The 17429-nt window shown below is 36.9% G+C and overlaps 2 protein-coding genes across 5 annotated transcripts in view; both read right to left on the bottom strand.

Annotated features, from left to right (window-relative positions):
• LOC131064451 (protein LAZ1 homolog 2) overlaps positions 1-17429 on the bottom strand; it is a 125571-nt gene that overhangs the window by 60817 nt on the left and 47325 nt on the right. The window lies entirely within an intron of this gene.
• Positions 1090-4176, bottom strand: LOC131064452 (uncharacterized). 2 transcript variants are annotated; one of them, XM_057998593.2, is made up of 2 exons: positions 1624-4176; positions 1090-1508 (listed from the first exon to the last, which is right to left on the bottom strand). In XM_057998593.2, exons 1-2 carry the CDS (start codon positions 2110-2112, stop codon positions 1125-1127), a joined length of 873 nt encoding a protein of 290 aa, XP_057854576.2. In that variant the 5' UTR covers positions 2113-4176; the 3' UTR covers positions 1090-1124. Both variants share the same exon structure in this region; 1 of them encodes a protein (XP_057854576.2).

Below are 17429 nucleotides of genomic sequence, written 5' to 3'. Positions count from 1 at the left end.
ATCATGTCTAAACAAAGACTCCATACTCTTCACTATCAATACCCTTGGTGCACCATCCGTCAAAGCTCTTAACACTATATACCCCCCAGCTGACATGAACTCCCAACTCCATCTTCTAAAAATCCTAACTTCACTTGCCAATTGAATGCAACCATCGGATTCCCAAAATAACATCAATATCACAAATGGCGACCACATAGAAGTCATTAGTGATTGTATAGACTTCCAACTAAGTGCTCAACATTGAAATCTTCTTTGTACAACTCATTTTGAATCCATCAGCCACCATGACACTAAATCCAAGAAAATCCTCAACCTCCAATCCTCTCTTCACCACTAGACTCTCGTCAATGAATTTACAGTTCACCCTTCAAGACTCTTCTCACTTTGATAATAATATAACATCAAGATAATTTGCACACCATATAAAATTAGAAAAATTCAATGCTTAAATTATAATTAAAGTCATAATATAATATAATATTTCAGTGAATCAAAGTAAAATTATCGAACATTACAAAAGGTGTACACAAATGTGATAGTTTGATTGATCTAAATTAGTTTTGTCGCACCCTTGAAGTTTGACCAAGGAGCAAACCTTAAATTTTATAGAGATGACTTTGATTGAGATTTAGGCTCTTGCAAGAGTTCACCAATATTTGAAAAGATGTCATTTTGATCAAATGGACCTAAGTTACCGGTTCCGGTACGGATTCGAGGATTCGGCACAAAAAAAAAAAAATTGGGTACGGGTACGGGTTCGTCCATACATATATATATATTTTTTAATTTTATATATATATATATATATATGTTCAAACTTCAAACATCAAAATTATATATGTTCATAGTTCAAACATACAAATATGAAACATACAATGTAACTTTCCCATACAATGATACATAAATGATAACAGATAAATCATAAATCATAAATCCATAATTGCCAATGCCAATAAATATTCTGATATTGATATTATCATAAATCATAAATGTAATATCATATTCATAATTTGCAAAAAAGATAATATTCAAGTTTCAAGTTTCAAGTTTCAAAATGTGAAAATGTCATGACACAATAAAGTATAAAGTTAAACATTCAAATTACAAGCCATCTATGGGATTTAAATTCCATATTCATCTTCATCTAAAGCATCCAACCCAAGCCCACGGTCATCAAGTGGTTCAAATTCAGCATCAATTGAACCAATATCAAATGGAATGCCACTCCCACTAGCTGTGTCTCTCTCAAATTCCATAACCGCCTCGTCTATAAAGACTTGGCAAAGTTGTGCAACTGTAGCATCTAAATCAGCACACTCAGGGGCTAGATCCCAATTCCTTGTTACACCCTCACTATATTCAGGGTCCTTATGTGACAACAAACGAAGGTTGGAGTGTATGTAGACCAAATCCTCAGCTTTCTTTGCACCCAAACGATTACGTTTGACTGAGTGGATGAAGGAATATGTACTCCAATTCCGCTCAGCTGAAGAAGAACTTGCAACCTGTTAAAAGTTAAAACATAATTAGAAATTTATAAATTAAAATTATAAAATAAAAATATGAAAGCATCAAATGGAATTGGAAAACTATAAAAATAAAAAATAAAAAGATACATACTTGGGAGTTAAGTTTAATTGCAAGAGGCTGCAAGTAAACGGAGCCTTGACCATGTACATACCACCACTCATCAGCATCCATCCCATATCTAGCATTAAGAGCTACAACATCATGATTTTTTGCATATACAAATTGGCCAAACTCCCTCATGACAATATTTCTTGTCTCATCTTGATATATCTTTTTAAAGGCAGCACTATAGCCAGAAGCAACCTCTACATCTCTATATGGTGGCACCCTCCTTGGTGTTGCAAACATCTCTGCACTATAAAATTTTGGTGTCAAAGCAAATGCTAAGAGATGTAAGGGGGTGGTCATCTTGTTCCAACGGTCAACAACAATTTTCTGCACAACTTTGAAAAATGTTTCCGTTGGGTCATTTTCTTTTTTATTTATTACTTCTTTTATTTTTTCCACCATGCAATCCATGCCATCATAAATCTCGCCCAAACATGGGCGATCAATATCAGCATACCTGATCATGCTCATGATGGGCTCAATGAAATTCAAAACATATTCCACATCATCCCACCATTTCTCACTAAAGATCAATGCTCTTACTTTTAGAGCTCTTTCTGTGTGGGACTACTTTCATACACTCCACAAGCTGTTGATGACCATAGAACTCAAAGCGTCTCGCACCTTCAGAAGTCGTCTTAAGACGAGTGTGTGAGATGCAAATCGTGTTTCAGCAACCTAACATGACATAACAAAATACACAACATATATCAAATGCAAATCTATAAAAAATACAAATTTAAAACTAAAAAATTAAAAAATAAAATTTAAAATTAATTATTATAAATTACCTTCAACAACTCCAACTTGGAGAAGGTCCTGAAAAATGGCTTGTGACATATGATGATTAGTCACAAACATTTGAATCTCCTCGCCCTCCGCATACAGTTTTTTCACCCAATCAATTTGTGTGCCAAGCTTTTGCATGATTAAATTGAGTGAGTGTACTGCACATGGTGTCCAAAAGATGTGACCATATGTAGCCTCCACTATAGTCCCTGCTGCCCTACAATTTTTAGCATTGTCAGTTACAACTTGGACAACATTTTGAGGCCCCACCATGTCAATGCATTCTATCAAGATATTGGCAATGAAACTTGCATCTTTCACTTGCCCCTCACAATCCACTGCTTTCAAAAACATTGCCCCTTTAGGACACACTGCTATAACATTGATCAATGGCCTATTTTTACAATCTTTCCATCCATCAAAAACAATGGTCACACCTATTTCCTGCCATGTATCTTTGATGACCTTCAACTGTGACTCTACGGATGCTTTCTCCTTTGCCAATAAGGTGGTTCTCACCTTTTCATACCCTGGACAAACATAATCAGAAGGTGTATTGCAAAGAGTATGCACCATGTCCCGAAAGTAAGGTGATCTAACAAGGTTGAAAGGAAGCCCATTGCCATAAAGGCAACGTCCAATTTTGGAATCTGCAATCTCTCTCAGTTCATTTTTGAAGGCAAAATCCAATGGGCCTCTTTTCCGTGAAGCCACAACATTCTGATTCTCTACTGCATCAACTGGTGGGTTTTGCATGAAAGGATGTGAACCAGCTAGTCTTGTGGAGTCAATGCTACTAGAAGGCCTCTTAGACATTGAGCTTGGATGGACAAGAGGATGATCAGTCTTTGCTTTGTTACTTCTCCTATCAGCTTCCTCTTGTTCTCTAATATATCCCAGAACTAGAGCTTTTGACAGCCCCTTGCCATCTGATCCCTTACAAAATTTTATTCCACGCCCAAGGATGAAACAAAGGTGGCCTTTCACTCGAAAGTATGAGCTGGTATACTCAGTGCCACAATGGTTGCATTGCCAAACAAAACCCCCACCACCAGACACTGGCTTGATCATTGTTGTATAATGCCAAAGTGGTGAATCTTGATCAATTTTAAAGGGGGTATTTTCAGTTCGGACATTTGCAACTGAACTAGAGCTTGCACTTGCACTTCCAGTTCCAGCCATTATGTATGATTATATGAATAATGCACCTAAAATGAAAAGAGAACGCACAACATTATTGAAAAAAGTTATTAAAATTTTGATATTATAACCCCATACTATGCATACAAAGTGTAAAAAAATATACAAGACTTCTTTAAAAAAAATTTAAAAAACTTTTTAAAACTTTTTAAAAAATTTAAAAATTTGAAAAAAACTTGGAAAAATTCTTGAAAACTTGAAAAAAATTTAGATTCACTTACCTTTAATGGCTAAATCTTTCTTCTCCAGTGATTCCTATGCCTTTGATGTGTGTCTCACACCTTCATAGTCGTCACCTTCGAAGAAAAATACAAAAACTAAGAAGCCTGATTGTAGAGAAAAAATCTTCAAAAATGCAAGTAGAATAGGTTGAATGCATGTTTTGATGCATGAAATGCATCATAGAGGGGCGGATTAGGGTTTAGATGTAAAAATAAGATTAAAAAAATTGTTTTTTAATTGTTTTTAATTGCTTTCTAACCCGTGGGCCCCGTTTTTGGGAACCCACGGGCTTCGGTTCACCCGGGTCCTCCTGGGTTCGACCTGGGTCCCACCCGGGTCCTGCCCAGGCGGCTGGGTTCCCTGTGGGTCCTGCGTGATAGGACCCACAGGGAACCCAGCCACCTGGGCAGGACCTGGGTGGGACCCAGGTCGAACCAGGCTTGGACCAGGACCGGGCACGGAACAGGACCAGGACCTAGCCATTTTTGGCAAGAACCGGTAACTCAGAAATGGACTCAACAAGTTTATGAAATGGAGATGTGAGTGTGCCTTTAGAGATCATTGAAGTTCGAAGCCAACCGGAAAATCAAAAGGACAAACACCTATTCAAACACTTGTCTTTTCCAAATGAAAAAACACCATTAAGCTGAATTTCTTTTGGGTGGTTTAGGATTTTGCTTGTTAGCCTAGTATGCTCTTCTTTTGGATGGTTTAGGATTGCTTGTTAGCCTAGGATGCTCTTCCATCAAAAATTCAAAATTTTGGTGTACTGTAGATTTTCCAAGTCTCTTTTCTCTCTAATATTTCTTGATATTAGACCATTATTAATACGACAATTTTCCATTGTGTCTTGTATCACTTGGAATTATACATATTTCCTAAGCACATAGGTTCTCAATGAATCCTTCTAACCAAAACTGTGACAAGATTGGTCAAGTTCCAAAAAGTAACACACCCCTAAACATTACTATCTCATGAATTAGTCAAAATCTAAACAATGAGACAGACGTGTTTCCCCACTTGGTGCTTGTCATTTTGCTGCAAGGAGTGTTCAAATTCCAAAGTGTTCAAGATTTGCAATTGCAAGACAGCCCCAAGGAGAGAGAAGACATCTCTCTCACCAACTAGAAGCATGTATAAAAAAGGAAGAGACTTGCCAAAAGGAGGGTAGGATTTCCCTAATGACCAAGATTCCCACCCCTCCCAATGTCAGTTATATAGCTCCTACTACTAAATTTTTTATATATATTTGAGTTAAATTTTGAACATGTGACATTGAGGACTGTTTCCTTTTTGGGGCCACTTGCTACTGTGATTTGTTTGGCATGATGTTAGTTGACCCACTATTTTTTTAGATCAACTGTACATTTTTACAGTGGTACTATTATGTAGCTCTGATTAGAAAAAAAGAGTATGAATGGAGGAGAAACTATCATATGCAAAACGAAGCACTACGACAATAGCAAAATCTATTTGACATCAAGGAGTTAAAGAATTTGGAATCCTATAAGGTAAAGATCTTAACACGATTAAGGAATATGCACTTGATGTTGGGGTTTAGAAAGTACATTTCCTCTGATGCTATCATTCTGAACTTTTGAAACTTTATCAACAAACCAATGAGGGGGGAAAGTATCATCAAGGCGTTTTTTCGCCCAACCATGGACTTACTAGTCCCTCGTGACATATCCGACTGGATTGGCCCGAACCTTCGCAGGAAGGTAACGGGAAGTGGAACTCATGCCATCTAAGACTTGGTGTTTAGGACCTACACAAACTAGTTGGTCATACACTATGGGTAACCCCCAACTAGTATCACTGGTGCAGGACCACCTCCAATTTTCAATTTCAGGTCAAAGATGCAGAAACTTTCATAGGACATTAAGACAAATCAGAAGAATAACATGTGCGATCAAAGTCATATTGTGGTTTTCAAACAGTGCCATGTCTTGTTATATTTGTAAGGTCTTCAAAGGCTCATTTTGTGTTTTCAATGTCCTTCAAGAGACTAGAAACTTAATTGTAATGTCCAAGTCTCAAAGAATGTTCATGAAGTCTAGGAAGTAGGAGTGTTTGGAAACCTTTTAAGGTTTTAAAGTTTAGTAGTCAAGTCGGCTTTTAGTGTTCAAGTCAGTTTTAGTTTTTAAAGTTAAATAATTCAGATTTTCAAAGTGAAACGGTTATGTAGTCTTTTTGCAGTGAAATACCTTTTAAAAGATCTTTAAATATTGTAAACGGATGTAACCAACAAAAAAAAAGGGGGTTGAAACAGTTGTAACCGGGATTGATGTATGCGAAGGGAACTCAGTGTACACGGATGTTCTCGGATACACAGTTTGGCGAACAGTTAATAAAGAAAGACCATCAAGTTTGAATAGGCCCAGATCTTTTATATTGATTTTGGAATGATCGACTGATGTTCTGAAATGTATTGAGCTTCCTTGATCATTATTTTGTTTGGGGTTGAACTTTATTATTAACTTGAATTCTCTGTTACGCCGTTTATAGTAACAGTAGTTTTTTTTTATTTGCCGTTGTTGAGTTTACAGCAGAGTTTTAGAAGATGAAAGTCATCCCATGAATATGTTAAGGCCTTATATTCATGGGAGACGTTTTCTAACATGTAAAATATATCACTGACTATGCATGTGCAGTTTGGAGAAGTTTAGGTGATCACCGTTGATAAACAGGGGAAGATGCCGATGAGTGAAGGTATCGAAAGAACAGAACAATTTGTTTATGAATCGGATGTGCTGGGTATCGGGTTTTAACAAATTCTTGTTCTTGAATACATGTTGAAGTGTTGAGCATCGGGTTTCACCGTTAAGTGAATGATATCGGGTTTATTGGAGGGAATTCATAATATTGTTGGAATCGAGTTTATACACTTGCCCTGGTTCATGAGTTATCTGCTGTGATGAACGTATGTTTATGAGTATCAATTCATAGTTTAATGTATGGTGTGAATTCCACAAATAATTCTGGAACTATATTCTGGTGACAGACCGTGGGTAGTAATGGTGTCTTTGTAAACGTTATTCGCAGTCAATAATTTCATTGGAAAAAGATTGATGTTTTAGCAGTCGCTTTGAAAGAATAGTGATTTGGGGTATCGATTTGAAACTCTCACAGATTTGTTTAACCGTTTGTGGAAAACATTTAAAGAAATCTTGTTTGGATAAATTACATTGCCAATTGATCCTATAACAGTGCCAAAAGTTCAATACATGAATATCTAAACAGGGAAATGGGTGTATTCTGTTCCTAAGAAAATACAAAATCAATGTTATGAACCAGTATCAGTCTTAGAAACTGATTTCACGATAAAAGGAACGAACTCTGTTTTGGGTCTATCAAGTTTCAGTTGTCAAAGCTCTGCATCAATCACACTCCTAACTAGAGGTGTATCTGGTTCTAGTGATTTGACGGTGGCTTGCATTATGCAGCACAACCTTGGCCAAGGTTTAAACATTGCAAGCACGATTAAACGTGCTCTCAATGATCACCACACTTCTCGACATAGGTCTAGGGTCAAGTAGGTTTAACCAACAAGGAGCCATAACTGAACTCACCTAGAAACCATTGACCACACAATTGTTTTACATTCTTTTTGTTATCAGCACTATTTCTCTTAAGAAGTTACTGTTTTACTTTTCTCAATCATGATTGCAAAAGGTTTTTAATAATACAACTAATTCCCTGGAATGGGGCTTAAGAGCTGCCAGTTGTCCGTTTGATTCTTAAGTTTGGAATGAACACCACGCATGACATGTCGAATGAACACCACACATGACATGTCTCTGCTGTCATGCCAATTTTGAGGGTATTCTCTCTAATGGAGATACTAACTGCATCATGGTACAACTGTGCTCCTCTACCCATTAACTTCTTAGGCTAGGGTTTTAGTTTTAACATGAGCTAGAGACGGTAAATCTCAAATAGATAGGTCATCCTTACTGCTGCTATGGTCTTTCAGACTTAGACAATTCTGAGACAGCTCAATAAAGAGGGTAAATTCTTCATATTTCAAGTCTAGGGTATGCAAACCCTCCAAACTGAATGGTATATTTCTGCACCTCCATACTAGTTATACTATTGATGATTTTCAGATTACAATTCATACCCAGATTATTTATCTCCTTATATATATATATATATATATATATATATATATATATATATATATATATATAGGTTACACCTGTATACAGGTATGAGGTCTGCATTCAACTAATTTTTAAATCTTTTCTTTTTCGACTAAGAGCAAATTGAAAGAACAGGAAGAACTTCCAATTTTAGTATGCACATATAACGATGGAAGAACAGCAAACTGCAAGATACATCTGTATAACCCGTTTTTTTTTTTGTTGTTTTTCTCTGCTCAAAGTGAAAGGAAGAACGTATACTTAAGAAGTTAGGGTTTGATGTCATAACATGACCTGAATATTGAAGAGTAAACCAACTGAATGTTTCCTGCCCAGCGCCCTTCACAGCGAATCCTCTTTTCTCCCACATTACCAGTAAGAACCTAAACCCTTAGCTTGCTGAGCAGAAATCTATTTTCATCTCTTTTCACCTACTAGTAGAAGTGAAAAAAAGATTGCCATTCTTTTCACAAATCCGCCCATATATTTCCACCAAAACGCCCTAATACCATGTGTTTTAGCAAATCCGCTCAAGGAGTCACGAGAATTCTTCCTCTATGCTTCACGCCATTTACCTGCCTATTTGCTTCCCAGTGAAGACTCAATGCTTCAGGCCAAAAAGCCTTGCTCTTTTTTTTTGAAGCTTCTCATTTCAATATCCATTAATATGGAAATATTGATTGCCTTCTAATGGCCCGATAAAATATATCATGTCCGTGTAATAAGAAATTATTTGTGTATTGCACTAAGAGTGGGATGAAAGTTTTGTTTAATATCCTTATTTTTGTGCCCCTTATACCTATAGCGGCTAAAGAATGGTTTTAAAATTAATTTTAATTAACAAGGTCCCCCCTTATCACACTTATCTTATTAAAATTGCCAAATAGAGTTGGCCTATGGTATTTTAAAAATGAACCTTACCTTTGCAAGAGTATTAGTGTAAGATATTCATATATTTATATATATGAATCTATACATCTTATGTATGCATACCTATGGGAGCACGTATACGGTCGTGTGTACGTACTCTCATATACATGTATGTACTCTCATATACATGTATTTGCATACATACTCTCGTATACATGTATTTGCATAAGATATATATATTGAGATATATATACATATAAATATATATATGCTATAAAACATGAGCCACTGCCAATTTAATTTAATTATTAATAAAATAATTAATAATAATAACAAACCAACTCATAAAACAATCAATAACTTAGGGTCGTGAAACCCTAAAACCTCTATATAGACCCGCTAGGTTACCTGATGCGACGGCTAACGTAAATTACCGAGGTCAACATGAGACTACATGACTCGGGGTTAGGGTTTCAGATGGCATAAGTTCTTCCCTCTCCTTACCTCCCGACCTGATGATACTTTCCCTCCCTTCTCAAGGACAACGAACTCCTACACACATTTGGCCAGTTCAACTAGTTAGATCAAAATCTTGTCATATTTTGACATTTCAAATATCATTAACAAAAGTGAAACATCATGTCATAATGTTAACTATCAAGTTATCAATCTATCAATTATGAGTCATCAATTCATTATTCTAAGCACAATTAGCATCATTCAATTATGCATACACATCTAGGGCACGTTAAACATCTTGCAAGTATAGCATAGATCAATTAGGGCACACATATAACATGGTCTAATCACAGCATATAAATAACTAGGGCACAAGTGGGATGTAACAGAGTGTAAGTAGGAGTATATGCAGAGCTATTTACAAGTGTTTGAGATACCATTGTTGTTGAAGAATGTCCACATTTAATCTAAGAGAGTGGAAATGACCTTGTAAATTTGGAAAGAGAGTGACTTGAGAAGGTTAGGCCTTATGCTTGTGAGAATCTCCAAAAAGGATTTATCCAGCTCTATCTTGCGTATGTGATTTGTTTAAGTGATTTGTTTTTTTTATGTTTATTTAGTTCTTGTGTGATATACACCCCTAATTGTGTCTTGAAAATATTGTAACTAGAAATGAGATACAAGACAACTTCCTTTCCACTTTCTGGGTGAAAATATTGTAACTAGAAATGAGATACAAGGCAACTCCCTTTCCACTTTCTGATCACCCAAATTCTAGAATGGGCAAGGTGAGAGCATACAGTGTTCAAGAGTACAATTAAATTGAAATATAAAAGCTAGAAAAAAACACAATTTAATTGAAATAAGCACTTCACAACAATCACTTATTCAATGAAGAGTACAATTAAATTGAAATAAGCACTTCACAACAATCACTTATTCAATGGGGTGGGGTGCATATACATTACTGGAAATAAACGCTTCTTCCACTTATTCAATGGTGAGTGAAATGGGCAAATCCACTTATTCAATGAGAAAGCTTATACAATAAGGAAAATGAAACACAACTACTTCTACTTATCCAGTGGTGAGCTAGTACAAACACTAAACAATTACTCTTTCACTTACTAAGTGGTGAGTTATTAAAATAATACCACTTATTCAATGGGGTAAGTATCAGCGTTGAACCAAGAACAATCCCACAATCCCACTGGTGGTACTACCATCAAGTGTTACAATGTTAGCTTACATATAATCATAGTCCAAATAGAATTATATCTGTTGTTACAAAATGCCAAAAAAGGAAAAGTATTGTTCATATAAGTGCTGGTGTAAAATAGAATTGTTGGAACACCCCAAATAGTGCCCAAAACCATAAACGAACCCACCCAGCTTGTACCAACAATATACTTTAGTAAATGATGAGGAATATGCCAATACAGGTCTGATAATGCTATGTAGACACACTGCAACAAGTCTGGGCAGCAAAGAAGACACCCAGAAATTTCACCAACACACTTCAAGTTGAAACATACACCCAAACTGCATTTTCACTTGAAGCACTCCAAAATCACTCCAAAACATGCCCAAACATGAATAATAGAAAGATATTGTAAAGCGGAAAAATCGAACCCTAGTCGTTCTCCCCTCCCCAACTCCAAGGAGAGAGAAGGGAGAGTCACTAGGGTTGATGGTTTTCACTTGGGAGAGACTTTACATTCAAAAGAGGGGTTGAAACCCACAAGATCCAATCCCACGCAATGCAAGATTGGATTCTAAATGAGTTTCAAGGGTTAAGACATCAAGGATACCCTCTTTTGTAAAGAAATGTAGATAGAAAGATTGAACTAGGAATGCATGTAAAGTAGGAAAGATTCGTTTATAAACAGAGATAGGGATATGGGATGAAGCTGCGGACCTGGAATTAGCAGTAAAATGTCAAGACGGTGTTGTTCTGCAAATTTGAGCGAAAGTTGACGGGACGATGGCGCCCGGCGTGCACACGGTCCTCCGAAAAATCCGCGAAACGAAGGTGGATCTGTTCGTCTCTGCACAAGGATTCCAGATCTTCAATTACAGCCGCGTACCTGCAACCTACACACAGAAAAGAGAGGACGATTGGGGGGTTAGGGATGAGGGGTTTGCCTTTAGGTCAAACCCCGGTTTTGGAATTAACCAAGAAATGAGAATGCTGTAAATGTAAATGTTTGTAATGTAAACAAGTACTGATACCTTGTTGTAAGAATGTTTGTATTCTTACATGCGAAGGTGTAATGTATGTAGTATGTTGTATGTTGTATGTGATCTCCTCTTCAATGGTTGAATCCTTGTCTTGAATGCAACACCTAGCCTTGAATGGAGACTTAGAATACTCAATTGCTTGAAGGAATGCTTGAATGCTTGAATGTTTGAATATCGCTTTCGCGCCTTTGCACATATATGTCCTCCTCTTTCTCTCCTTCTCTAGGAGAGGAAAAGTAGTTTATATACTTGTCAATTAGGGTTGATAGACTGATTTTCCCGACCTTAGGCCGACCAGGAAACATTATTTTCCAATTTGCAAACTTAAAGACCCGATGACCAAAAGAGACCAGGCCCAAAATAGGGCCAGGGACCAAGGCGCTGGGCACCATGGTCCTGGGGGACCAGGGCGCTGGGCGCCATGGTCCCACCTCCCGAGACAGCAGGGTGCAAGGAGGGATCATGCCAAGGTGTGGAAAAATGCAGTTTTTGGTGTCACAAGCAGGTTTCGGGGTCTCCATTCAGGGTTAACGTTGCATCGCCATCGTGAAGACCCAAATGCAGTCGAAATTGCAAGTGTCGCAATTTTAGGACGCTACATTTAGCCCCCACTTTAGCGGGAGTATAAGCGTACGCTCCTACTTCCGGTAAAGTACAAGGAAACAACATTGAAAAACTTTCACCACGTCAAGGAGGCAAGATACACCAAGCCCCCAGTGGACTAAGGATCTTACGACTTCGATTGACAAAGTAAAAGGGAAGATCATGAGGGAGAACCATGACTGTCAATAGTAAGGTTCCCTCACTATGAGTCATGTAAGAAAGATATCAAAAATTTTCAAGGCAAAGCTAAATTTGTCAAGAATTTTTCAAGTATCTTGAAAAGATATGAACGGGATGTATGCCCCCCTACATTAAAGCGATCGCACACGCCTCATCGGGGGTGATTGCTTTAAGGTAGTGATACATATAAGGAATGAGAAAGGAAAGGAGCACGTTATCACAAGGATTTAGCCCCCAAGTGTGAGATAAGCCCAAGGATAATAGACACAAAACACAAAGCACAAGGTGACTTCGCTTTCCTCGGGGTCAGTATGTTGTATGATAATTCATGTATATCATATGTATGTATGCATAATTGTTCTTCATTCCCCAATCAAGGAAGGTCACCTAGAAGAAGGGAACACATGTGTCTTTTGAGTCAACATGAGAGAGACCAAAAGAGATCTCAATGTTTTGCATCGTCCTCAAGTAGACAACACTAAGGACAACAAATAGAAGAATGAGAATAACACATAGAAGAAGTAACAAAAGAGATCAAGAGAGGAGGAGAGAGTCTGCTATGCTAATGAAACTAGTCTAGCACGTCATCTACCCCCCGATCTTGCTGATCAATATTTCGGGAAGGTAGGAAACACGTTAGAGGAGGAACATCCAACACAGCAGATGGAGCTATCACAAGATCCAAACAAGGGCTATGTTAATGTTCCGAGCCACGTTGTTCTTGTCTAGGAGCTAGGATAAGTGCTTTAGAAAATTCATTAGATAAATGGTTATCAACATCAACATATTCATATTCACTATCAGAATGAACAGGAGTAACATTTTCATCATGCATAACATTTTCATCATGAATAACATTTTCATCTATATCATCATCAAGATTTATAAAAATAGGATCTTTAACTCGCACAGGATCAAGACCATCATGCATCTTATGTTTAGGAGATTTTGGCTCAATTTTCGGCTGAGGAGAAGATGGAATAATACTAGCTGAAGGTGTTTTTGGGGATTGCAAAGTTTGAGAAGCAGCTGCCTGAGCTCTAAGACGACGCTTTCGTCGGCGTTCACGTGCAGAACGATTTCGTCTAGTCTTAGTAGGAAGCTGAGGAGATTGAGGAGGAGGAATGTTCTCATCCTTATCAATTGGGTGTTTAGGTTGTGGTCTCTTAGGTTGAATAATAGGAGAAGAGGAAGGTCTCTTCTCTCTATAAGAGGAAGGAGGAGGAACTGCTCCATATAAAGGAGGAATATTTGGTTTAGGAAGGAGACCAAGCCCATCATGACGAGGAGGTATAGGTCTACTTTTGGGAAGTTTATTAGATATAGTCACATTAATAGGGATGGGTTGGGAATCTTCTTGAGGAAAGACATTAGTTTTATCTTTCAAAGGAAGAACTTCCTTCTCAAGAACGATAGGAATGTCAAGTTTGGGTGTTCTAGGTTCACTTAGAGATAGGATCATATCTTTTTTCCACTTTTGATAAGATTTGAAAAGATGATCACTTCGCGGAGGAAGAGATTGGAATTGTTTAGGCCAAAAGTAATCAATAGGAACGCTAGAAGCTCTTTCAACTGGTTTAAAGAGACTATGATTGACAGTAACAACTTCACCATTATGGGGAAATTTTAAGCACTTGTGAATAGGAGAAGCAATAGCTTTCATGGAAGATAGCCAAGGATAGCCTAGCTTCACACGAAATTGTTTGGATGATGGAATAATAGCAAAGTCCACATCAAGGGATTTGTTATGGACCTCAATAGGTAATGTAATAGAACCAACTGCAGGAGAAGAAAATGCATCAAATAGTTTCACAACCACATTTGTTTCGTCATAGATCACTTGATTCAATTGCAAAGTAAAAAGAAATTCTTCAGTAATGACATTAACCATACAAGAAGGATCAATAAGTACTCCACGACAAGGTGTATTCTTGACTTTTGCAACTATATATAAAGGACCATCCGGTGCCCTGATAGTTTCACTGAAATCAAATGTGATGGAAGGTTCTTTAGGGATTTTCTGCTGTTCCACAAAGTTAATCACATTCGGAGTCATAGACACGAGATCATCAGGTGAGACAGAGGAATCAGTAGTATCAATCGCATTAGAGGTATGAGAAGGCAATGGATCAGTAAAAATCTGAAGATTTTGGTTAGGAGGAGCTACAGATGTGTTGCCTTTATCATTCACACCAGAAACAGAGATAGTATTATTATCAATCAAATCTTGAATTTTTCCCTTTAAAGCAAAACATTTTTCAGTATCATGCCCAGGATGACGATGAAATTGACAAAAAGATTTGTTATCAAAATAGGGTGAGTTAATCTTTGCAGGATCTATTTGCTTTATAGGAGGAAGAGTAAGCACATTTTGTTCCAATAACTTATTCATAATACTATGCAATGATTCATTCAAAGGAGTAAACTTTCTTTCTTTCTTGAAAAACTTAGAAATAGGAGGCACACCTGATGCTGCATTCACATTGTTGTTGATGATGTTTTCATTGAATTTAATTGACTCTCTGTTCGGTTTAAACTTCCCAAATGGTTGTTGACTACTATCACCCTTATCACTTGGATCCATAGGATTTGCTTGTTCCATTTGACTCACAGTCAGTTGATAATTGTGAAGAGTTGCGCACAACTGTTGGAAAGAAGTAAACTCAGAAAACAGGAGTTTTTTTCTAATATCTTTTTGTAAATTAGAAATAAAGATTCTTTGAATATCATTGTCAGGCACTGGAAAGGAAATTTGAGCATACAAATGCTTATATCTACCAATGAAATCAGTCACTCTTTCTTTAACACCTTGTTTACAATGCATTAAATCAATCAAAGTAACTTTAGGACTTATATTGTTTTGAAATTGTTGAATAAAAGCATTTGCAAGTTGTTCGAAAAAAGAAATAGAATAAGAAGGCAACGAGCAATACCATTGTAGGGCTTTATCTCTTAATGTTCTAGTAAACAGTTTTGCAAGCAACCTTTGGTCATAAGCAAAATCGGTACATATTGTTTGAAAGGTCTTAACATGTGTTAGAGGATCACCCTTACCATTATAAAGCTCCAAATGCGGGATTTCAACATGTTTAGGGGGGATAGCTCGAACAATGTCAAGAGAAAGTGGGCTCGCAACATCAAATGTGGGCACACTAAACTTAGATTGATTCATAGAGGCAATTTGTTGCTGTAAAGAAGAGACAGTTTGTGCAAGATTGTTAATGGTCGCTTCAGTCGAAGAGTTCATATTAGACGTGTTAGATTGTGATGGAGGTGTTATGTTATTGAAAGAAGGTAGAGAGTAAGGTGGTGGGACACTATGATAGTTAGTCATAGGAGATGATTGGACAGGAGGAACACTACAAGGAGGAATGGAAGGGTTAAATGAATTGCCCCCTTGCGTCATGTTCATTTGTGGAGATATAATAGGGACACTCATTGAAGGAATGAATGAAGGAAGAGGGTTGATTGAAGAAGAGGGATTGCCCCCATGACTAGTGATCATAGAAGGAATGTCTTGTATTGAATTAGTCATTATGTTTGATGTAAAAGTAGGTATACTAGCAATAGGAGTTGTCAAAGGAATAGAATGATTAACTTGAGTAGGAGGTTGTGTATAACCTAAAGTTTCGGCACAACTCTTCATAGGCATCACATTCGAATCCACAATGTGTGCAATACCACACAAAATATCAATTCCATTCTTATCACTTTGAACCATACGTTTTAGACCCTCAATTAAGGAAAGAGCTTGACTATCGGGGTATTCTTGAGACATCCATTGTCGAAAATCATCAAATTGGTTATCCAATTTCGAAAGTTGTTCTACAGAAGCCTCATGGAGAGCTTCTTCATCATTAAGAGGATTAGAGGAATTACCCATGTCCTCGTTAAAAAGGCCATTCAAATTAGGTTCCATCTCCTCAATAATTAAACCTTGGAAAGACTTAATTCTAAGGCTTCGTCTAACGGGAATAGTGTAAGTAGGGCTTATTGTTGTAAAACTCATGCACTAAAGAGAGAGAGAAGATTTTGAATTTTATAGGTAGCAAATTTCAATAAAATCAGCCAATCTCCTAGATTTAAGCTGTTAAATACAATCAGGACAATCTCTCGAAATTTCGGAAAAAATGTCCGGGACCGTGGCGAACGGAGTGCACACGGTCCTCGCAACTTTTTTCCAAATTTTCAGGGATGAAAGTTATGATGATTTTAAAGCCAATCTGAAAAAATTGAGTGATTTTACAATCTGTAGATAGGCCAAAATAAAGTTGCAATCTCAAAATTGAACCCTACCAAGATTGTTGAAAAATGTAAAATTTGAATTTTGAAAAAGAGGGGGAAACTGAAATTTTGAATTTTATGATTTTAGAGGGAATACTGAGAGCAGTGCAAGCTTTGAAATTTAAAAGTTGACTCAATTTCATGCAAAATTCAAATTTTGAAAGCGGAAATCAGAGTTGTTGCAATTAAACACTTAATTTCAAAAAGTCACAAATTGTAAAAATTTGAATAAAGCACTGAAATTTTGAATGAATGCCAACACACTTTTCAGATTTAGGATTGTAAGAAACACACTTTTGATAGGAATTTTAATTTCAACAATTTTTGAATGATTATAAGCCTTTATCCAAGCAATCACTAGACCAAATTTGACTTTAATTTTGAAAGTGTTAAAATTGATAAAATCAGCCAAAATTCTGGATTTTAGCAGAAAAATACAGTAAGATCTAGCTCCCGAAATTTCGGAAAAAATGTCGGGGACGATGGCGCTCGGGGTGCACACGGTCCTCACAACTTATTTCCAAATTTTTAGAGATGAAAGATATTGTGATTTTGTTGCAGAATCCAGAGTTACAGCCGATTTGGAGGTGTTTTGATCAGTGAAATTATCAGTCAAAGGTTGAATCAAGAGGGTTTTAAAAATTAGGGTTTTGACATTTAACCACTTAATTTTCAGAATTAAAGCACAAATATGAATTGGTAATTTGCAATAGAAGGATAGATCTGAAACAAGCATTAACAATTAGACATTTCACAAGCTTAATTACTAAAAAGAAAATTTTAGGGTTTTTATGC

Source organism: Cryptomeria japonica, chromosome 2 (assembly GCF_030272615.1).
Source record: "Cryptomeria japonica chromosome 2, Sugi_1.0, whole genome shotgun sequence".
Lineage (NCBI taxonomy): Eukaryota > Viridiplantae > Streptophyta > Pinopsida > Cupressales > Cupressaceae > Cryptomeria > Cryptomeria japonica.
Note: the sequence above shows the minus strand (reverse complement) of the source record. Positions and strands in the feature narration are given on the sequence as shown.

Bases quoted from the DNA above. Each gene is read 5' to 3' on its own strand.
- LOC131064452 (XM_057998593.2), bottom strand. From the start codon at position 2,112: ATGAGCATGATCAGGTATGCTGATATTGATCGCCCATGTTTGGGCGAG. The intron at 1,509-1,623 runs GTATGTATCTTT...AACTTTTAACAG, and splicing joins CAATTAAACTTAACTCCCAA to GTTGCAAGTTCTTCTTCAGC.